Source organism: Pezoporus occidentalis, unplaced genomic scaffold, assembly GCF_034315485.1.
Source record: "Pezoporus occidentalis ecotype Australia unplaced genomic scaffold, CSIRO_AGI_Poc_V1 ctg5, whole genome shotgun sequence".
Taxonomy (NCBI): domain Eukaryota; kingdom Metazoa; phylum Chordata; class Aves; order Psittaciformes; family Psittacidae; genus Pezoporus; species Pezoporus occidentalis.
In genome coordinates, this window is record NW_026915835.1 from 12,077,237 (window position 1) to 12,100,220 (window position 22,984).

Consider the following 22,984-nt stretch of genomic DNA (forward strand, 5'->3'; position numbering starts at 1 on the left):
ATCAGTTCTGCATATGTCCTGTCCATAAAAAGACCTACATTACAATAGCCCACAGGAAGGAAGCCTATGGAGAGGCATTAAGTTTACTTTTCACCCTCTGAAAACAAGATGGTGAATTCTAGCTAGCCAGAGCAGCAGTTTTACTAGCAGTACTTACAGACCTGCATACAAGAATGGAGACATACTCTCTGAAGCACAAACTATGATGTGCGCTTAAGTGTGAGTGCCACTTTGAAGTCTCCACTGCTGACACTCCTGTTTTCACCACGAATGATCAGGGAGGAAGATTTTATTCTCTACATCTCTGTCAGAGAATGCAAATAACTTACTGAGTCTTAAGGAACTAGGCTGATTTAACAGTTTTCAGTACCTCTCATTTGTCCCTCAGCAGCTCATACTCTCATACTATCAGGAGAATAACATAAAACTAGTCACTACAGCAGATTTCCAGGCTCCCCACCCCACAACAGTAGATTCACCATTTGCTAAAACAATGTCCTGGGTTCAGCAGTAGCAGTCATTTTTCTCCTTCTTGGTAGCTGGTGCAGTGCAGTGTTTTGACTTTCGGCCTGGGAACAGAGCTGATAACAATGATGTTTTGGTTTGGCCGAGGACTTTGTGAGCCTCATGCTCTGCCAGGGAGAAGGGGAAGCCGGGAGGAAGCAGAGACAGGACACCTGACCCAAACTGACCAAAGAGGTATTCCATACCACAGCATGTCATGCCCAGGATATAACTGGGAGTTAGCTGGAAGATCTGGGAGACTGCAGGGTTCGAGGAGGTATTGGTAAGAGCTTGGTCGGGCTGGGGGGGGCGAGTTATTGGTCAGCTGGTGGTAAGATGTTGTATTCTCTTCCCTTGTTATTTCCTTTATCATTATTATTATTGGTGGTAGCAGTAGTGATTTGTGTTATATCTTAGTTACTAAACTGTTCTTATCTCAACCCGTGGGAGTTGCATTCTTTTCGATTCTCCTCTCTGTCCCTCCGGGAGTACGGGGAGGGCAAGAAGGGAGGGAGGTGAGTGAACGAGTTACCTGACCGGGTTTAAACCACGACAAACAATAAAAGCAAATTTTTGGCTTAAGTCAGAAGAGACTCCTCTGAAAGCATTCCCTATGAATCTAGGGGTTTCCACAGAAGCATGTGTCCACAGGGAGACAAACTGTAGTGACAGTGCAGAGAGAAATACACTACATGTGTAGGAAACACATTCAAGGATGAAGACTTGTTAGGGATATGGAAACACTCCTGTCCTGCTGTTTTTCTTTCCTCTCCCTGCCTTCTCAGTAAGCATCACTAAAGAACGATAAAGAGTTAACTGACCTTAACAAGATAATTTTGTTTGAAGAATCGGACTACCATATAATGAGGTTATAGGCCAGACAGGAGAAGATGAGGGCAGCAATTGTAGAGAGAACATCTGAAATTTTCAACTTGCACTGAAAGCAATTAGTCTGTTATACTGAAGAATTTCTATGATGTAGGATAGACACCGCATTCTGTTTTTCATTTGAGTCGTGAACAGTCATAATAATGAAATATCAGCCAAAAGATCAAGCAGCTTACAAGTCAGCATGGCCAACTTCAGATCCCTCAGGAACAGCAATCAATTATCAGTGTACAGTGCTCAGCTTCCAAAAATAGATCTTCTGACATACCTCAAGAGCCAGTCACTCAGAAGTCATATCTGGATTCAAATATTTATAAATTACCACTATGATGTGGCTAATGAAGGACAGAAAGCCTGGACATAAATGCCATGTGCTGCAAACGACTGAAACAAGACACAGAGAGTAAGGTTTACCATACCTAAGTGTTCACATGGCATCTGTTCCCCTGACTCCACATCAAAATTCCCAGACTTAGTCAGCTACATAATAGACTGTAGCAACCTTTGCCTAATATGCATAAAAAAATGAAAGGTTATCACTTTCTTCTTTGATTAAGGTGACTCAGCAAGAGTTGGCAGGCAGACAGAGAACCTGGTAGACTCTGAGAAAGGACTGGGAAAAGACATTTTTTTCTAGCACTGTTAACCAAAAAGTTTAAGAACCACATCTCTGTTTGAGGGGCCCAACACCAGTATGGTTTTCATCTCCAGGTAGCAGAATTTATAATAGTTTTTAGGGATATTTTCTAAATAGCTAACCTTCCAGCTTCTGGTTTTCTTTTTCCATTCGAAGTAACAGGATTTGTTGATGGATGGCTTTTCTCCACAGACTTTGTAGTTCTTCTGAGTTTTTCTTCTCTCCAGTTTTATCTGGACCATCTTCATTTTGCAGTACTACAGCAAGAGGGTCCTCTTCCAGGGGTGGAGCAAGCGGCGATAATGGTAACAGTTCACTTCCATCATGACCATCTGCAAAGAATCAGAAAGTTACTACAGGAAACTCAGATTGTTTGACATTATCACAAAAATCTGTGTCACAACAGAACAAAAATAGCTGTCTTCCACGTTCAGCAGTGAGGTGCTGATTCCAAAGACAGAGAAAATGCAGTTCAACAGTAGAGAATTATTTTTAAACCAAGTGTTTTATTAAATCAAAGCTCCATTTAAGTGAAATGAAGCTAACTAAAGGGTCACACAGTATTTCAACCCTTTCCCCTATGAGCTCCTTCTGGAGTTACAAGGAGGTATTTATTCATAAAGTCTCCTTTACAGCTGAGCTTGTTTACTCCTATGATTTACTACAGCTTCTATACCAAAAGCAATTTTTTCCACCTACACTGCTAAGGTGCACTGTAGGGAGTGCTACAGCACCTTATGATCACTAAATATAGAGTTTGTAATTTACCTATGGTTGGGAATCCTGCCAACAGGTCTTTATCAACACAGCAGGATTTCAGATATTTCAGGGGTTTCTACCTTAAATGACCTAAAGATGTAAGATTTATTAACACACTCCACAGGTGCTGTGTGCAGCACAAAGACAGGGCAAAAAATTTACCATTTGTTCGCATTTACCAATGCAAACATCGCTATTATGTAAGCAGGCTGGGGTAAAAATTTGCTTACTGTTAAAGAGGATATCTTTGTCAGCAAGAGGCAGTTCTTCGTTTCCTTGCTACCAGTGCAGCCATGGCAGATGGTAGTTTATTTGATCTTGATGACAGAATCCTCTATTCAAGCCAGCAGAGACCTACAGCCCACTAAGCACAATGGATCTCTAGCGAGGTTCTAGCAAGAATATTGTATTAAGCTGCTTCCCTTCTCCCTTTCATATTTTCACATTGCAGTTCACTATAGTAATAACTATTCAGTAACAACTGCTTGTTTATTTTCTTTAAAAGCACACACAGACCTGGATGCTGCATCTTGGAAGGAGATTTATTCATAGGTGAAGCTACCTGCAGGAATATTCTCCGCCGCCAGGAGATGCGGCGAGGTGTAAGCGCAGCCCCTGCAGCATTTAGAGATTCACTGCTGCAGACAGTTGATGTTCTTTTCTTTCCCTCCCCATCACTGAAGGAAAGAAAAAGCAGATCAGATGATCGAAGTCAGTCATTTTTGGAAGGGGAAAAAAAAACCTTATATTAAGCCTATCTAATGGTCAACCAACCCTGCAGGAGCATTTGCTGGGAAGCTCTAGAAGGCAAAGTGTGCTGTGTGTGAGCTTCACCTTGAATGTGGAAGTGTCCAATTATTTCCCTGTAACACAGTGCTGTGAAGTTTGCGTTACATAACACCAGGGAGAATGCATAGCATTCATACAGTGTTTGGCTGGAAGCTCAGAATAAAAGCTAAACTTTATGGAAAGCTAAGAGAAAAGGTTCTGTTTTGCCACACATTGGTCATATAGGGGCGATCTGATGTTAATACCCCTAAAAGCACAAGATGCTGCTTTAGCAGAGCACAACACTCTATTTGGTGCCACTTTAAATGGTGTGATGAGCTCACAGGTGAATATTGCACTGAAGGCAATATTCTGGCCTTCTCATGCAGCCTCTTCCATATGCTTCAAGAAGTGGACAATTCATGTGCACAGTTAAAGCCCAACGTTCCCCGCATTTCATTAGCATCTCTGGCTGAGGGAATAGAGCCTCTGCAAACAGGAAGAATTCTTAAGAATTCTTAAGAAAAACCCCTGTTCTAACAACACACAGGCCTAAACATCTACATGTGAAACACACTGCAAGATCAACTAGCAGAAATAGTCCAATAATTAATTCCAGTTTTTAAATAACATTTTCCACTTTAAGAAAAAGTTGCTAATTCAAATTCAAGAAATCTCTAACTACTCTATATGGATTACAGCGCCGAGACACTGGGTCAAGGCAGAGCATGAGTATTTCTTGTATTATACAGTTCACCCCACGATGACCTGAAAGCAACTGATCTCCTCCCGAGTTGTCATGTACAAATATATTTACACAAGAATTTTAATAGCAGCTTATTCTGCTGGAAGAGGTAAAGAGAGGATACAGGGAAGCTTTGCTGGGAGGTCATCTTAAGAGGACACCAAGCACACCTCTCTACTGACTATTGCCACAGGACAGGGAGAGGATATTTAACTTTCATAAGTATGTGAGCCACTTTCAGAAATATCTCAGCATTTTGCATTTGTGTTAGTAAAACAGATGCACAGATCTCTCATAGCAGTGGGTACATTGATTATTTGCCACAAACCCTTCCATGCAATGTCAACAGTGTCACATATAACTACAGGCTTCTTGGGAAGACAGTGTCAAATATGGGGAGCTGGGTCTGCAACTTCTTCTAAGGGAAAACTGCTAAATCAACACAGCAGTAGCTACCCTCAAACCTTCATGCTGTGAAGAATTTCCATGCTACAGTGCAAAGTCCCTAGAAAGAGCTAGATGAAAGGGAAGCCTAACACGGTAAGGGTTCACTATGTTTTTAGTGGTCAGTCAGTTGCAGATGATCACAGTTTGCCAGCTGCAGCCCGTCTCCCCACATCAGGCTTGGACTAAAGGAGACACAGATTATGAAGTATCAGCTACACCAGTCTATGAGAAACACCATCTTGATCAGCACTTTTCATATCACATACTCTGTGTTGAATGACAATCCACCAAGCTAAAATTGGCCTTTTTGGAAATCAAAGCTGTCCCTATGCTAATGATCTACAACAGCTCCATGACATCTGTAAGCCTCAGTGAGCAAACTGCACTCAGTATCATACACAGGTATCAGACCACGCTTCCATAACCTGGCAGAGAAATAATCATGTCTTTAAGTTCACCTGGTCACCATTAGGTACCACCTAAGCAGTGCTGTGTACTAGAAGCCCTGGATAAGAGATAGTCTGAATTCTTCTCTACTCCTGATTTATTTTCTACCGTGCCTCAGTTCCCTATTCATCATACTATTAGTAGTTGGTCTATTAGTAGAGCCCCATATTGCACTAACCAAAACAGCAACAGAAAACTCTGTGACAATCTTCTTCAGTTAACTTTTACACAGGCTTTGGTAATGTGGTAACCACCGCTTGTGCTAGCTAATCAAAGACTACAAAACTAATATTGAATCTAGAGGTGCTGTTTCCCAAAGGTATTTCAGTCCAACAACTCTTGGAAATAAGGTATTGAGTTTGGATATATTAATCATTATAGCTCACATTTCTATAAATAACTGTAATGGAACTCCTTCTCAGTGTTTCAAGTCTTACATATCACGTGTTAGAACACAAAAACTGAGTCATCCCAAGGCTGACTAAATGGAAGCTACATAGCAAGGGAATGCTTTCTTTCTACTGGTAAGTACAAAAACCTACATTCAGCTACTGTGCTCCTAAACATAGAGACAGTCCTAGGAATGCTCTATCCCTGGTGGTGTTCAAGGCCAGGTTGGACAGAGCCTTGGGTGACATGGTTCAGTGTGAGGTGTCCCTGCCCATGGCAGGGGGTTTGGAACTAGACGATCTCAAGGTCCTTTCCAACCCTAGCTATTCTATGATTCTATGAATAGTGTTCAGTTTACAGTAGTAGAATTTACAGGAAAGTCAGAATAAGAGGGTAGCTATTTTGGGGTATGAAAGCTGTTCACATCATTTAAGCCACAGAGTTTACAGTGGGATAAGTTAGTCACATGTGCTACCTTGTGAAGTGTGCAGATCATACAGTTCTGAGGACTGGTATTTCTGTTATTAAACCCTCCCTTCTAAAATTCCCCTGCTATTTTAAGCAGCTAACATTAATTAACTCCTCTTTCAAAGAGCTGTCTGATGAGCAATTAGAGAAAAGCTTTTGAAAGTGTCATGCACACATCTTCCTATATTCAATGGAAGGCAATGGTACCTGTGAACCCATCAAGATTTAGGAAAGGGAGCTAAGAATTTCCATAATTTCAAGACAGACAGACCAAGTCCTAGTTTAATATTAGATCTGAAGATGTGAAACAATATCCTACAGAGTAAAAGCAGGAAGAAGTCGGAGTAGAATAGCAGTGTCTATGACCCTGTGGTGAAATAGTTCAGAAGGTTGGTGCAAAAAAACACAGGAGTTACTTCAATTACATATTCCCCACCTTGAAAGAGGAGTTGCACAATACTTATTCCCTAGACTTTACCATCTTTCATACATCAAGTTAACTGGCTGGCTTCACTTTTTGTCATACTTGCAAGATTACTTCAGGTTCTAAGGTAGCTGCAGATTTAAGCAGCCAGGCAAGTAGCTGCTCTGCTCAGACAGGCCAGCAACACCTCATTCAGTTCCTCTGAACAGGGTGTGGATAAAAGAAAAAAAAGTATATCTGACCATTAGCTATCACTCCCTGCAATATGAAGATGTTTATTAATGCAAGAGGAGAGACTGTGAGCAAAAGCAACTCCAAAACAACAACAGCAACTTCTTAAATGGAGTTCAGTCATTGCTACTGAAAAGCAGAGCAGAGTTTTCACTACCTCCCAACCTGGGGAAACAGACTTTCACAGATTTCCTGTCACGGCACTGATACTGAACCTCAACACTCACAGGAAGAATTCTTAAGAATTCTTAAGAAAAGACCCTGTTCTGACAACACACAGGCCTAAACATCTACATGTGAAACACACTGCAAGATCAACTAGCAGAAAGAGTCCAATAATTAATTCCTGTTTTTAAATGACATTTTCCACTTTAAGAAAAAGTTGCCAACTCAACAAGAAATCTCTAACTACTCTATAAGCTGTGGGTTATGGAGCCGAGACACTGAGTCAAGGCAGAGGATGAGTATTTCTTGGATTATACAGTGACATAGCCTCCAAGAAGACAAAAAACAACCACTTTTTATAAGTTCCTGTCCTGCTGCAACCTACCAGCAACTGAGCAAAATGAACCGCACTGGAGTCAATGCACTGCAAATTAAGAGATGGCAGTACATAAAATCTTAATGAACTACAGAAGAGATACTTTAAGAACTGAACTGCAAACTAGGACATGATTGCAAGAATTGGTTTTTATTTATTTATTTTAAGAAAATGACATCTAGATTATGGGACAACTTCTGCACCAGAATACTTCAGATTGGTAAAACAAACATATGAAAGGGCAAAGCCAAATAGTTCAATAGAGAAATACCACAAAACTGAGTGTTTCCAATTCATTTTACTTACTGTTCCTATTTTAATCACTTATCATACCTCTGGAAAACAGTGACAACGCAATACTCTATATTTAAGACAAATGCACCACAGTTCACTTTGAAGAATAATGGCTCCCCATAAGGCTACTTAGCCTATGCTCCTGACCCAACACAGAAACCAAAATTTACCCATCAGCTTGTATGCAATAGAAAGTGAAAAGCTATAAATTCAATATAGTGCCTCAAATATTTCAGGCTGTACGTTAATCCTTTAAGCTGTTGCAAGCAATTACCGAAGTACTCATGAGTACAGAGTACTGATCATCTAAGTGTTTTATCCCATGTAATTGCAAGTCAGTTTCAACAAAGCATTGTCCCATTCACTATACTATCAGATAATGCATAGTACGAACATAAGACTGTTAGCTTAGGGGTAGAAAAAAAGAGGAAGGAATAAAAAAAGGGAAAAAAGGGAAGAAGAAACTCAAAAACCTTGCTCAGATTATAAACATGCTTATTGCTTAGTTTCAATTACCTATATCTCTTCCCCAAACCGTTCTTTAAAATGCTTCCAAAGATGGATACTCAAAACCGCATAAAGTTACCCTTTTTCTTGTGAAGTCTTTATACAATACTTATCTCAATTATTCTGCACTTGAGCACATGCAAGCCAAATGACTCCAGAATACTACTACTGCTCATGCTAAGGTCTGCATTTTTACCCAGTTTTCTTTCATTCAAATTTCTTCTCTTGATTGCTCTAAGGAGCAACTGAATCAACTTTGCAATTTGGAGGCCGTGATGGTACAAAATCTCCCAGTCCAAGTACAGAAAGCTAGTATTTCAGCTCTTAGGACTTTAGGTGGTAGAAGCCTTATATAAGTGAAACAGATGAACTATTTCTCCTTTCTGAGAGGAAGAAGGACTAGTTGATCAGTTTACACCTCTCTCTTAGTTCTCACTCCTGTCATGTTTTTATTCTGAATAATTATTTTCTGCTATTTTATTTGAAGAACATTCCTAAATATTTTACTTTCTTCATGAGAAATGAAGCTGTTTTAAAAAAGCACTCTGTTTAAATTCAAGTGGTGATAAAGCAGCTTAAACTATCCTTGTATAACAATGTAATGAACAGACAGTGTGGGCTAGTCAAACTTATGCTTAAAGATACCAAATTTTTAAAAGTGATTCTTTTATTTTTATATTAAAAACCCCAGACAGATTCTTCCACAAGCCTGGCTTTCAGGAGTAGCTGTTGAATCAATGCCAGAATTTCCAGAAGTTACAGGAATGAAAGTTCAAAAACAGATTATGCTCTCAAATTCCTGTTTGCTTACCTCCATGTTGGCAGGATATTTTTAATAATCCTTACTGGTGCTTGTGTTCAATATTAAACGCAGTACAACACATTTGTCAAAAGCCAAGATTATGCAGACCACTTCTACCCTAGACTTCTCTCTAGATAAATGAATTGACAATGCAGTAAAAAGGCACTTATTAATATTGTGTTTATGCCCAACTTCACTATACAGTTCCTTCCTTAAAGCAGAAAACATTGCTGTTTTCTCTCTTCCACATAAATCATCATAGTAGCGAACATTAGAATTTAACCCCAAAACTTCAGCTTTCCTACAAACATTAAGGAAAAATGATTATTTTTTTTTTACCACAGTGAACTTATCTGGAGAATATTTTTTTTTCTCCTGGCTCTATGTATCTCAAACACAGCCATTTAAACCCTAGCAAGTCAACTGAGGTTTCCTTTTTAATGGAGGTCACAACACTTTTAGGGTATGATTCATGCTTTCTAAATGAAGATGTTCCCAATGACAGGCACATCTTGCTGTATTAGTGTCCAGGTAGATATACAGGCAGGATCAGTTTTGTAAATGTCACAATATTAAAGACAATCTAGGATAAGAGAAACTCTACTGCAGACACACCAACTTCTCCCCATTGATGAGATGAGATGAAGATGTCTACAGTCAGCTGAGAGCCACTGTACCCTGTATCTCCAACACCTTAGTCTCAGTTTCTGAGTTTGTGACCATATGCCAAATGTGATATACATGGATCAGAATCATCTTCTCTACAGCAGCCAATACATAAATGACACATATAAAATAAGCAGAGTTACTTCTTAACACCCAGCTGCCCCGCTGACCCTGGCTTGATGCTCTTTGCATAGGCCTATCTGACTGCTACAAATCAAACATCTTTCTAAAATTAATCCCAACTGAAACTGTCTCTGATCCTGCAGTTCACCAGAACACCAAGAAAAGCTGCATGCTGTTTCATGTGTAATCTCAAAGCTGCATGATATGGAAAGTCAGACTATAAAGATTTTTTCTGCAGTGCAATGAGGCTAGGATACACTTTATGAATGTATAGTAACCATGATTAGAAAGGAAAATGCACTGAAGTTTTAATTAGGGTTACTAACAGTTGAACAGCTTGTAGTCTTCAGATTGTAAAGGACTGACACACCACACTCAATTCCAACATAACATACATTCACATGGGAATTCTAACACCTCACTACTGGAATAGAAGGTTTTCTCTGTGAAAAATATCCAAAGAAAAAAAACAAAACCCAAACACCATAAAAAATGTCAATTTTTAAACATTTATAAACCTAATGGCACAACACATATTTGCAAGCTAAATCAGGGAATCAGGGAAAGTTTAAAGAGTTTCAGCCACCAACAGCTGGACAATAAATTTTATTCTCCATTAGGCATTTTCAAGTGACAGTTTTATTACCTCAGTCACTCTTTTCACATCAGCATTATTCATTTGACGCTTCTTTCTGTGTTTGATGTATTCACTTCTTTCTGTGTTTGATGTATTCACTTCATGAACCCAACTAGACACCAACACTTCACCCTTAACACTGCAATTTGCTTACCATGACAGCTCAGGCCCAGTTGCTCCCAGCAAGATCTATAGGTAGCAAGCTACAGTTTTCACAAAAGTTTTTGCACAAATTGAAGATTACCTGGTATCAGAAACCTGTACAGTATAAAACCTAAGTAGAAACACAATGATCTTCTGGGAATTACTCCTAATTTGAAGATCTCCCTAGAGTCCTAATTACACCCAGAATCCAGATCTCATCAACTTTCGGTTCTGGTAAAAATGAAATCTCTACCGTCAATTTCCAGGGAGAAACAGTGACAAAAGCACCTTCTACAACTCCACATTCAGAGATGAACAGTAACAGAAACACAAGTATAGTTCAGTGAACAAGGACAGACTGACAAAGGAAAAGGGAGCTCTCATTGACAGAACAGAAATATAAATGCAAAAAAAAATCCATCATGAAGTTCAAAACTTTCCACCTTAGTCACTACAGGCCTACTACAGAAAGATAATCCATAGGCAGTTTCCTCAAGTACCCTCCTGAAAGACAGCCTATTCTTACTGTAAGAAGTGTGACTTCATTTAGATAATTGAGTCTTTCACACTGATGTCAGAAAGGCCTTCCTGTATCTTTGCTTCTTCCCGACTCCAATTTGAAGTTATTTCATGATTCTCTCTAAACATCTCATAGCTAGTACCATCCGGCTAACATGGTGTTTCCCCTTCCTCATACACAGGCATCCCACATTAGTACTATACACTCTTCACATCGCTATGGCTTATTTTCACATGCCAGTGATCTCAGCAACACATGCTGGTTTGCATTCAGCAGAGAAAGCATTAAATTGGCGTGACACTCCTAAAACCTATTGCATTTCAAGTGGCAAACAAATGCAGCAGATGTGCAACGGTGGAACAGAAAGAGGTCACAGCTACTAGATGTCAGCAGACAGGCCTCTATTTTTAACAGGCTTTTTTTTGCCAAAAGCCTGTTTGTCCATTTGCATCAAGTACTTAAGAAGTCTGTTAGAAATGCAGGAGCACGGGGCAGAGTGGGAGACATCCCATGAGCTGCGCTGCACAGGGCATCCTGTTAAGCTGGTGGCACTGAAGCACTAGGCAGGAGACAATGCCCTCACCTCTTAAAGAAGTCACTGTCTGAGTGCTGGAGCAACCTTCCTGAGCCCTGGTAAAAGCTTTTCAGGAAAGAAGGGGCAGAGACAGACGAGGGGAGACCAGGTGACGCAGATTCACTCTCATTGAGAGCGCGCCGAACCCCAACAACAGGACTGTGCGGGCAACAAGAGAACATAGCACATGGGTCAGCACGGATTTGGATACAACAACAAAACATCCAGATGAAAGATACTGGCCAAGTACCTCCTCTTGGCTTCCAATAACTTTGTTTCCCAGAAGATAAAATATATCAAGTGCACTACTGGGCAGTTGTCCTGCTGATACTGATTTTGCTATTACAGATGATTTCTTTAAAGAAACATTTCACTGAAATTGCAGAAAAGACTGACCACATTATTTCTTTAGCCTTATTTATTCTCAAGGCATAGTCAGAATAAAGAATCAGAAACATTCAGAAAATATCCTTAGAAATCTGCTTCCAGTAGCGTGAACCACTTTGTTTCTTCCCTACAGTTTTCTCTTGCTTTTTTTTAATAACATGTATTGCTAGAACACATTAGAAAGTATAGATTATTTAAATGATGCATTTTTGGATAAATTTCTGTGAAGTGTTTAAATCAAGATATTCCTATGACACAGTTAAACGTTACTTAATAATAGTAACAAATGTTGGAGGAAGACATAAAAATTCAGTTTCTTTTACTTAACATTTCTTATTAATCCTCACTAGGAAAGAAGAAATAGTCCCAGCCTAGAACCAAGTTGTTACAAACTGTTTTGACTGAGAATCTGCTGATGATGCTACTTTAATCAGCAACTTCTTAAAAGTTGCTACAAAGAAGTGAAGTCAGCAAGTCCTTCACAGTCTGAGCTGTCAGGGTTTCCTGTTTGCATACAACATGGTAAGTGCAAAAAAACCAACCAAAGCTTATCTCACTAAAAAACACACTATTTATCTCTTTAGAAACACAATGGAACAAAGCTATTTCAAGGCTGGCTTCTTAACCTTCACCCTCTTCCATTCTCTTTAACAGAATAAACTTTTTTGCTTTTCTCTACAGGCTGGTGTGGCATTCACACTTACGTTTTAATCTAGACATCAGACGGCTGAGAAGTTATTATTTAAAGTCATTTTTAGGATGACTAAAAAGTGAAATTGCAGTCAAGCACTGAAGCACATGAGTAGTTTGGAGAAAGTGCTCCGAAAGAAAGAAAAAGATCAGCTCCTTTGTGCCTCAATCTGTTTTGAATTGGTCATCTACTGCAAATAGCCAGGATAGAGGCTGAGAAAGAAACTGCAACCAAAGAGGCCCACAATGAACTGTGGGGACCTCTTCTGACTGAGTGAAGGAACTCCTGAAGAACTGTCTTCCACATCTTAATAGCTGGAGTGTCTCCAAAAAGGAAGGGGAAAGAAGTTACAGAGGGAAGCTGTGCAGAAAGGCAAACAGGGAAATGGCACGCCGCACAGTTCAGTGGAAGTGTTTAATCCTTCAGTCCTTCCATGAAACTCCTCATCAGTGTTAATTCTGGACATACTCTTTGGGAGCTTCGGCTAACACACAGACACTTGAAGCTGTCAGTGCCTCTTTCATCCTGGCATAAGATTGTCGGGCCACCATCTCTGCAGCTAAAAGCAGTGAGCATGTCTTCTCCAAAGGGCCTGAGTGCCAAAAAGGTTCAGCTCACAGGTGGCAAATAAATAAATAAACAGATGGGCTCCAGCATCTAGCAGACCAATCAATTCACTGGATCGATGACTCTCCTAAATTGCTAATTACTGCAAAGCCCCAAACTACCCAGAGGTAGATAAGACAGGCTGAAAATAAATAAATAACTAGGACCCATAGCAGTGCAGAAGCAGCTTCTGTAAAAAGAGAGAGAGGTGAGTGGGAGGAGGCAGCAGTCGCATGGCACGGCACGCCGTGACTCACCTTGTCGTCTCGACGCAGGTCTGCCGCAGCAGTGGGGACCGGACGCTCTGGGACCTCCCGTTCTGGAAGGTTATCCTGCGCCTGGCGCTGGATGGGGGGTGGCTGAAGGTGTGTGCACGTCTCCTGAACTGGGGGGAGTCCGAGCCTTCCTCGGGAAACGGCTGCCAGGCTGAGGATACGGGGGATGATGGAGGAGTAGCTGGTGGGGAATTGCCTGGTGAGATGTCCTGCAAGGAAGTGCTGGCGGAGTGAGGCCTGCCGCTCTGCGCCCTGCGACAGCTCCTGCCTAACCCCACCGGCTGCACGCCGCATTGGGGCACCCAGAGCCTCTCCCCCTTCTTGGTCGTGGCCTATTGTATGCTAATTATCACCAAAACCAGACATCCTTTGGTAATTTACTCCAAACCAGCAGTGCCCTTCTTAAAAAAAAAAAAAGAGGAGGGAGGAATAAATATGTATATGCAACGCAAACAACATACTAATTACTCCGGGCATCCTCTCACATGGATCGGCATTCCTACCAGACTTATGGCTCTATCAGGAAAACACAGGAATTTGAAAGAGTAGGGAAACTGCTTTTAGCTAGCTTCCTCGACATATCATGAGCATACTTCCTGTGCCGTCATAGCGATATCCTGGAAGAGAGACTGTTATTACACAGCCAGCTTATTAGTAACTGTAGCAGGAAAACCGTAACAGAATCTTCACCTCCTGGGAAAACCAGCAATCAATCCTCACGTGAGGTACAACATTAAAAACAGGAAATAAAAAGAAAGTGAACAATTCCGGCCGCTCGCCCCCAGACTGCATCCTCAACAGCTGGTTTTAGGTCAAAAATTCTTACTTCCCTAAAGCAACTTACAGAAAGGATTCTTAACCTTGAGAGCATTTCTTTTTGTTACGATATGACCTTTTTAACTCCCTTAGTGAAACAAGCCAAAAGCTGACCAGAAATTCCCTGCTTTTCGCAAAAGCAAGGGAAGTGTAGAAAAAAAGGGCTGGCAAACAAACAACAGATTAAAGCTGAATCTTCAAGTCAACATACATGCCAGCGTTCCTACGCACCTCCCCGTGGAAAATCTCGAGTTTTGTAAATTGATGTGCTTTGTGCTACTTCCTTCAGCTAGAAGCAGAGTGCCAAATTTACGCTTCATTAACACCCGTGCCTGCAAACATGCCAATTCTAACTAAGGTCCTTACATACTTTGTCAGAAGCAAGGCTGTTGCAGCGCTCAAAGCTGTCCACGCTTCCCAGGCGGCCTCGCATTCGGTTGGCTCCCTGCAAGAGAAAAGGTGAGTAACTTCATCTGGTCTTTTTTTCTGAAGGTTAAACAAAGATGGCAACAGCTGTGCAGGTGAACACAGGACAGTTCATGCACGTGACACATCTGATGTAAGACCGCAGATCATGGGACTAGAACTGGATTGTACAAGCAGTGACACCTTCAGGTGGCAAAACTGTATCTTCTCCCTGCTTGCTCCCAGGAGTTTTAAGCCTGTAGCTCTATTGTCTGAAGCAACTGAGTATTTCCTGATTCATTTGAAGTTAAATAGCTGAGTTGGCTTAAACAGTTGAGTTCAAAGCTCCAGACTTCAGTACTGTGCTTGCACTGCAGCTAACGGATGCATCTGACATACTACAATCTCAACAGAGTTTAGTCTCTATCTAAACATTTCAGACAAATTAAGTCCACCTGGACAAAAGCAGGGAAAGCACTAGAACACTTTAGAGAGGAAAAAAACACTCTCTAGCAGCAAATCCAGCCAAACAGCACCAAATATAAAGAAGACTTTTTAATTATAATGTAGATCGCCCTGAGGCAAATTAGCCAGCAACTAGTTAGCAGATCTTTGCCAAACTTGTTGACAGTCATCTGGTTTCACAGGAAAAGGAGATAGAGATGCAGTACTTTTGACCACCTTCCACTCCTAATTCCCACAAAACACTGGTGATGTATGCTGTTAGACACTTCCAACAGCTGAAGTTGCTTTCAGTACTTTATATGGGAAAAAAATAGTCTAGGTTTTAAGAAAACTATAGATAGAGCTCCTCTTGGTATGCTTGCAAGTCCAGGGGAAGTTTTGTCAACATCAGCAGTATTTATTTAGCTGACTTTTTCCTGGTAAGGTTCATTTTCATGACTTAAGAGTGCTCTTTAAGTACACTATCTCATTTAAGCTCATTACCAATGAATAATCTGCCTAAAGCATCTCCTCACTGATCCTCACAATAAAACAAGAGCAAAGGATAACTTGGAAGTTTCTCACTAGCTTTACAAACACACTTCTGGCCCTGTAAGAAGGACTTTCTGGTTCAGAAAAAAACACCCAACAAATCAACAGAGAGGTTAGTGCAGCATAGGCTGGAAGAAATCTGTTCATGAGGTCAAAGAGAGGTTATATTTATTTTTCTGAGGTACCTCACTAGGAAGCCACAGCCTGTTTTCAGTTCAAACCTGACAAAAATAAAATGAGTCCCTCAAAACAAACAAGTGAAAAAGTGACATTCCTCTGGGACTGAGTGAAGCCAGAACACAGAACGTAGTATGTTTCCCTATGGTGAGTTGTATTCAAGTAGCTTAAAATGTCACTTGATGCTATTTATCTAGCTAAGAAGCCATCCACTTAATGTCTTCCCAGATATCTGTTTATTACATACTTATTTCTAATTTTGCTAAGATTGAGGCTGCATCTCTCTCCCATGTATACTGACTTTTTTTTTTTTGTACTTCTATCTTTCTAGCTACAAAAAGATGCTGAATGCACACTTTAAAAAGCAAAACCTGAAGTTCTTTCTTGGTCTCTTTGTTACTAAAGGTACTTTAAAATAAAGTGTTGTTATACATAATTAGCATCCTATTACATCAATATCATGTGATTTGCAGCTGGCTGAAGGAGGGGAAAATCCACCACACCAATAGATATTTGATATCTAAATACCTTAGGAATTAGCCACAGTCCCTTAGGCTTTTAATAGCTTGATCAAGAATGAAAACTGTCAAAACAGTCACTGTATAACACATGCATGAACATGACCCACAGTATACACACACAGAGATACTTGTACATATTTGCTCTAACCAAGTGATTAATGGTCAAAATGCACTGTAATTTTTTTTCTCAGTCTTGCACGGTGTAACCTTTAAATGGACCTGCAAGAATGAACCCCTACCTGTACCATGATTCACTATATCGCACTGCTCTTCCTGATCTATAGCAGGTTCATGTTAAAGATGAGGCAACAGCAAGTCCACTTCATAAATAGCAGACTTAAAATTGCCCTAAACTAGATTGGGATGTCCACTTCTCATGAACTCAATCATGGACTTATGTAGACCCTTACACTATAACATGCAGCATGTCACAGTGACCCTGGTGAGAAGGAACATACTGCATCAAAACCAACCAATATATAAGCAGTTTCCCTTCAAAGACTCTTCAACTTAAGCAGTGCATTTCATCTAAGTTACTTTTCTTGACATGATCAGACTGCTATTATGTCTGTATATCGCAGGGCTGCTTACTGGGTTATTCCCAACGATGTATGCCTGCTCCAAAACCACCACAGGGTTAGCAACCCACTGTCAGAGCTTGGGCACTTTCTAGTCACATGTCCTTTAGATGTGGAAAAGCAATCAGACTCAGCACAGGCATGACTATAGCTGTCACCATTTGATGCTATTCCAGACTGCTGAAATTATCCAGATCATCTGCCCATCATTGCCCTCTTTTCCATGCACTCTCTTCATATTCAAATTGAGCCCCTAGTGTGTAGAACTTCTTATACAACAGAGGACAAATTGGACCAGAAGAATTTTAATGCTAGCTTCAGTCCTAGATCAAATTCACACCTAACTATAAGTTCTAAGGATTCTCCCCAGCAAATAGTATTTTGCCTACTTTATAGGGAACATTAGTGGCATCCTATGTTTGTAGATTACTTTGACATGCCCATATAAACGGCAGGATAAGTGCAACTTAGACCATGATTTAGCATGGTACTTTAAAATCACTAGCAGAAGGAACTTAATTTCACTGCTCAAAATTATAGTTTGACCTCTCCATCCAGTATTCATAGCTCATCATACTTTCTCTGTAACAACATGCTGGATCCCAGGCACCCAGCCTTCTTCAGTTATCCCTCTATGTGCCTCTTCTCTGCTTCCAGGACACTCCCTACTGAGCAGGGAACATTAAACAGAACTTGCAATTCAGACTTCTTCTTTAAAAAGCTATTTAACAGAAGAGAGTTCCAGTAATTATTTGCAATTCAGTATCATGCCTAGCTAGCAACACTGAAATGAAGAACAACTCACTTTTTAAGTGTATTGCTTTTTATTGCCTTTTTTTTTTTCCACAAAAGGACAAATTTGTTACTAGTTCCTAAAGATTTTTTGCGACCAATATGAGCAATTTTAGCTATTAGAAGTAAGACATTGCTTCTCTGAACAGAAAGATTTCTAGTTTATGCAGACACATTCATTCACACTTTCAAAAAAAACATAACATGTCTTTAGGGGATTGTCCTGGGTTCAGCAGTAGCAGTCATTTTTCTCCTTCTTGGTAGCTGGTGCAGTGCAATGTTTTGACTTTCAGCTCGGGAACAGAGCTGATAACAAGCGATGTTTTGGTTTGGCCAAGGACTTTGTGAGCCTCATGCTCTGCCAGGGAGGAGGGGAAGCCGGGAGGAAGCAGAGACAGGACACCTGACCCAAACTGACCAAAGAGGTATTCCATACCACAGCACGTCATGCCCAGGATGTAACTGGAGTTAGCCGGAAGGGCTGGGAGACTGCAGGGTTGGAGGAAGAGCTTGGTCGGGCTGAGGGGGGCAAGTTATCGGTCGGCTGGTGCTGAGGTGTTGTATTCTCTTCCCTTGTTATTTCCTTTATCATTATTATCATTGGTGGTAGCAGTAGTGATTTGTGTTATACCTTAGTTACTAAACTGTTCTTATCTCAAAACATTCTCCTCTCCGTCCCTCCGAGAGCAGGGGGAGGGCAAGAAAGGGGGGGAAGTGAGCGAACGAATTACCTGACTGGGTTTAAACCACGACAGGGATCAAGCAACCATCCTGATTTGTTTTTTATCTTTAATGGGCTCATATGGCAGCAAGTGGTCACAGAATCACAGAATCAACTAGGTTGGAAAAGACCTTTAAGATCATCAAGTCCAGCTTTTACCCCAGGATTCTGAAGCAACACATCTGATAATCATAGAATCATAGAATAGTTAGGGTTGGAAAGGACCTTAAGATCATCTAGTTCCAACCCCCCTGCCATGGGCAGGGACACCTCACACTCAGTTAACTCACTTGCACTTAAAATGAACACTCATTATTTAGAAAGTTACCTTTTTTCCCTCTGTACATGCAGCCTTAACATAAACTTTATAGCACAGTTAAGCCAAAAGCAACTCAGCTGTAACCCTCAGATTTCACAACAGGGATATCACTTCATGAAGTGTTTATCAGACTGAAGCCAAAACCCAGAAAAATCTGATAGATCTTTACTATCAAGGATATCTGGGAGAATTGCTGACAACACGTTAACCTTACCCTTGAGAAGATATTTTCCAGAGAGCTAGTCAAGGATTTCTTGGCCTTGTTTTTCAGAATGTCAAGTTTAAACCTGCCACCGCTGGTGGTGCTTTCTGGAATGGCACTGTTAGAAACGGTCTGTCGAAATGAGCAAGGACACAATTTAGCTTTGGCAATTCTTTTTGCAATTGCAGACCTCCAAAGACTAGAGCTGAACCAGATTACATAGCAACAACATACCCATGGCCTTCATTAAAAAAAAACATCACAAACAAACAAAAAATCCCAGCAAAACAAAAGCCCCCACATGCCCCACCCCAAAAACACAGGTAAAAGCACACTCCACCCCTAAAGACTATCTTGCAAAAGCATATCAGTTTAACAGTACTGTTACCCATTTCCTTTGCTAGATAAGTTTGGAGTCTAAAATGAAACCAATGTCCTCTTCATCCTTATTCTCCCCACAAATAACTGTTTGGGAGTGAAGATCAGGAAGAAAGGGAAAGGACAGAAGAAATATCCTCACACTGTAAAGAAATCTAGATCTAAAAATAATTGGTTGTCCTTCTTCCCTCTCTTCTTGTGCCCCAAGCTTAAAATAACAAGCATTCCACTATTAATCAAACAATTTCTCTTTCACAGTCCTCTCTTAATTACAAAATGCAGCTTCAGCTATCCGTGATGAACTCTAGCAGTAGCCTGATAATATTCAAGGTTGCATTTTAGCAGAGGGGAAGTAAGGAGAATAATAATACAAAAATAAGCTTTACCGATGGTGCTTCACCAATGTGAACATGTGTTTTCTGCTTAGTTTCACAGAGCTGGCGTAGATGTAAGATCACAAGTTCATTTTCTTCCTGGTCATTTTCAGGCTTCATTTTCTGTCAGTAACAGCAAAGGAAAGAAAATGTTGTCTTTCAAGTCAAGATTTGCTTATTTTCCCTTCCATATGTATGTATTATTTGAAATTAATATACTGATATGCCAGATGCTAGATTCCACTATCATTGTGTCAAATTGCACTACTGTTTGTGTGACTTCATACTCCTGAGCAAAATAGACCAAAACTTTCCACACACAAGATATTACAGGCTAGGGAGAGGTAGGAGGCTTAGGCCCACACATTTTGTTTTCTAAGGTTGTCTGCCACTGGATAACCTTATAAATGGAACAGGAAACCCAGGAAAACCAAACAGCCACTCCCTTGCTCTGGTAGCTAGAGAGGAGTGTAGCCTTTGGAAGCCTAAATTATTATATATTTCATCCACTTGAATACATCTACTTAGATCAGAATCTTGCCTCAGAATAAGTAGAAAAAACCCGACTTCTGAAAATGCCAGACATATTCTTGATAACTGCATGTCTCACATGCTTTTAACTCAGTCCCACATCACTTTCAAGTAGGGAAATGTGTTTACAGATGAAGAACTACAGGGAAGGAAAAGAATACTCTGGGTATGAACACAGAGCATCTCAGCAGACTTGGAAATCAAAACTTTCCCCATAGCAATGTATCACATATGAGGTTAGGCTGGAGCATGCTATTTCAGCGTGATGTTTGGTGGAAAAATAGCAGATTTTAGATCAACTACATAACAAACCTAGCAAAAACATCTAGTCCATTTTATCATGGTCTTTTTCAAATTTGAAAGAACCACTTTTAATGTATTACCTGAACACGTTCAAAAATGTCTGCTTGCTCATTATCAGTTAGTGATGACAGATGTCTCTGAATTACAAGTTTGGCTCTTGGTGGATAGAGTCCTGAGAAAAGAAAGGCACATTAAAGCTTTTAGATTCTCAAATGACCTCTCAAAAAAAATTTTTTAAAAATATTATAGGAGACAGAAGCCTGCATTTGAGTTTATACATGTTTAACATATGACATTTTTGTATCTGCAGTATCAATGACTCAAAATACTTCCGGTTTTGCTAAACCACATAGTTTTGTCTTCTTTCTTTAAGCAGTGGCTGGCTCCTGTGTAAAAGGTTGTGGACTCACTGATGTCTTATGTCCTAGCATAAAGAGATCACTGACAGCTGGAAGCCTGACAAATATATGTGAGAGGAGCAAGAGAGGAACAGATCAGGAATGTAACTACAGAGACACTCAATGCAAAAGATACTCAGAAGTTCTCAGATGCTTTTAACTGAAAAATTTAGATGCATTTCTACCCAAGGTAAGGATAGGGTACAGGTCATACCTGAGAACTGAAGACACTTTAAACACAAGAACAACATAAAAGCTGTAAGAATAGATGAAAGAATTTCTGGTGTTCGATAAAACACATGCTTGCTTACAAAGCATGTTCTAGGAAGCTCCAAAGACTGTGGGGAAAATCAAAACCCCCAAATCAGATGAAAATCTGCATTTTTTTCCATCCAAGGTAGATATTATTTATAGAAAATTGGAGACAGAACAGATCAAGACTTTTCCAAAGTCATGAAACTGTAGGTTTTGATTATGATAAACTTCTAGACTCTAAACAAAGCAGATGGATAAAAACAAAAGGACACTAAAATAAGTCTTTCAGTCACTAAGTACAAACTTCATGAAACTACTATTACAGTAATCAACTTGTTGCCCTAGAAAAGACTTCATTTTGATACTGGCTACTTATCCCGGGCTTGCAAGTACCTTCATTCAGGATACTTACACTGTCTTATACAACAGCCTCTGTAGCTTTTACTTTGCAGAAGACTTTCCCAGCCAAGCTTTACCACTTCTGAAGGTCTGTTCTTAAGCGCAGAAAATACCAGTCACAACCTAACAGCATTTCACTCCACTAAGATTTTATACTCTGCTTTTCATCCACCAGGGGGAGATAAATAGCAATAGTGATTTTTAATGAACAGGAGAACTGGCAATTACCAACACCATCATCACCAGACCAGAAAAGACAAGACTACTGTAACATACTTGCTCTTTTTGCATACAACACTTTGCAAGGAGACACAGCAGAGAAACTGCAAAAATAGGATCCTCCTACTGACTTAATTTTTAATTCAATCTTGCAAGACTCTTTTGGATGTGTTCCATCATACCTCACTTCCAGAGTAACTAAAAGGTTTGTTTATTTATATTTGAAGCCTTAACTTTATTAGATATTAATCTCCTAACTTAATCATTTATTTCTCCATAACAGAACTAGTTTCTGAAGTGTATAAGCGAATAAACAGAAAGAAGGAAAAAGCCAGTTCCACACAGGAAGGTGAACTGATGGGTTTTTCTGATCTGCTTAACATTTGAGAGAGGTATGATGATGAAATGGTATGCATTTATAAACAGAAGCTATACTATATTCAGTTGCAATATTGTTACTGCTATCACATCTACTTGATTACAGACAGTGCAAACTGATGGTAAGAGCTGCTTATTGGGATACTTTTCCCTCTGTTCTTACATTGCTTAAGTTGAAACCACACGCTTAACATAATTTCTTCTAGAATGATCAGAAAAACACTATTAGAAAATAAACTCATCTGCTACCTTCAATTCTTTCACAAAGTTTGTGCAATGAATGCATAGGGCAGGCCTCACACAGTTTAATCTGCGTCTTGGCATTTTGCAGAGCTGCAGCAGTGCTAAAGGCTTGTTTCAGGGTTAGCATTACCTCATCAACCTATAAGGGAAGGATGGAAAAGTCAGTATATAAACAAAAATGCATGACATACACATCAGATTTATAAATCACATCACAGACAGACGCTTTATAATAAAACAAAAAACTTGCTTGCTGTCTTCTAGAGATCAAGGTTGTCTTCCCAGCTATCTACCTTTTCTGTGGATGCTCACCATCTTCAAGTTCAGCCAGACAGCATCATTTTGAGTACATAACTGCAGCTACTCAAGCTTACTGGGCAAGCAGATGCAGTCTTAAAAAGCTGCTGGCTAAATAAAAAAAACATTGGTTTCTTTTTCTTTAGCATCAAAATTCTCCTGTGAACTACACATGCTCCTCTCAATGATTTTTCTCCTACCACTGTA

At 40.1% G+C, this 22,984-nt stretch overlaps 1 protein-coding gene across 3 annotated transcripts in view; it reads right to left on the reverse strand.

The window, feature by feature from the left end:
- The window catches only part of TBC1D4 (TBC1 domain family member 4), a 105,136-nt gene that overhangs the window by 14,247 nt on the left and 67,905 nt on the right, over positions 1 to 22,984 (reverse strand). For 2 of the 3 annotated variants that reach the window (XM_062636906.1, XM_062636909.1), the window contains exons 5-13: positions 22,487 to 22,619; positions 20,669 to 20,760; positions 19,767 to 19,877; positions 19,015 to 19,134; positions 14,662 to 14,736; positions 13,458 to 13,684; positions 11,526 to 11,675; positions 3,305 to 3,465; positions 2,152 to 2,361 (exon numbers count right to left, since the gene is read on the reverse strand). In XM_062636906.1, the coding sequence (XP_062492890.1) occupies positions 2,152 to 2,361; positions 3,305 to 3,465; positions 11,526 to 11,675; positions 13,458 to 13,684; positions 14,662 to 14,736; positions 19,015 to 19,134; positions 19,767 to 19,877; positions 20,669 to 20,760; positions 22,487 to 22,619 (1,279 nt within the window). The remainder of the gene's footprint in view (positions 1 to 2,151; positions 2,362 to 3,304; positions 3,466 to 11,525; positions 11,676 to 13,457; positions 13,685 to 14,661; positions 14,737 to 19,014; positions 19,135 to 19,766; positions 19,878 to 20,668; positions 20,761 to 22,486; positions 22,620 to 22,984) is intronic. The other variant, XM_062636907.1, reaches the window with a different exon arrangement.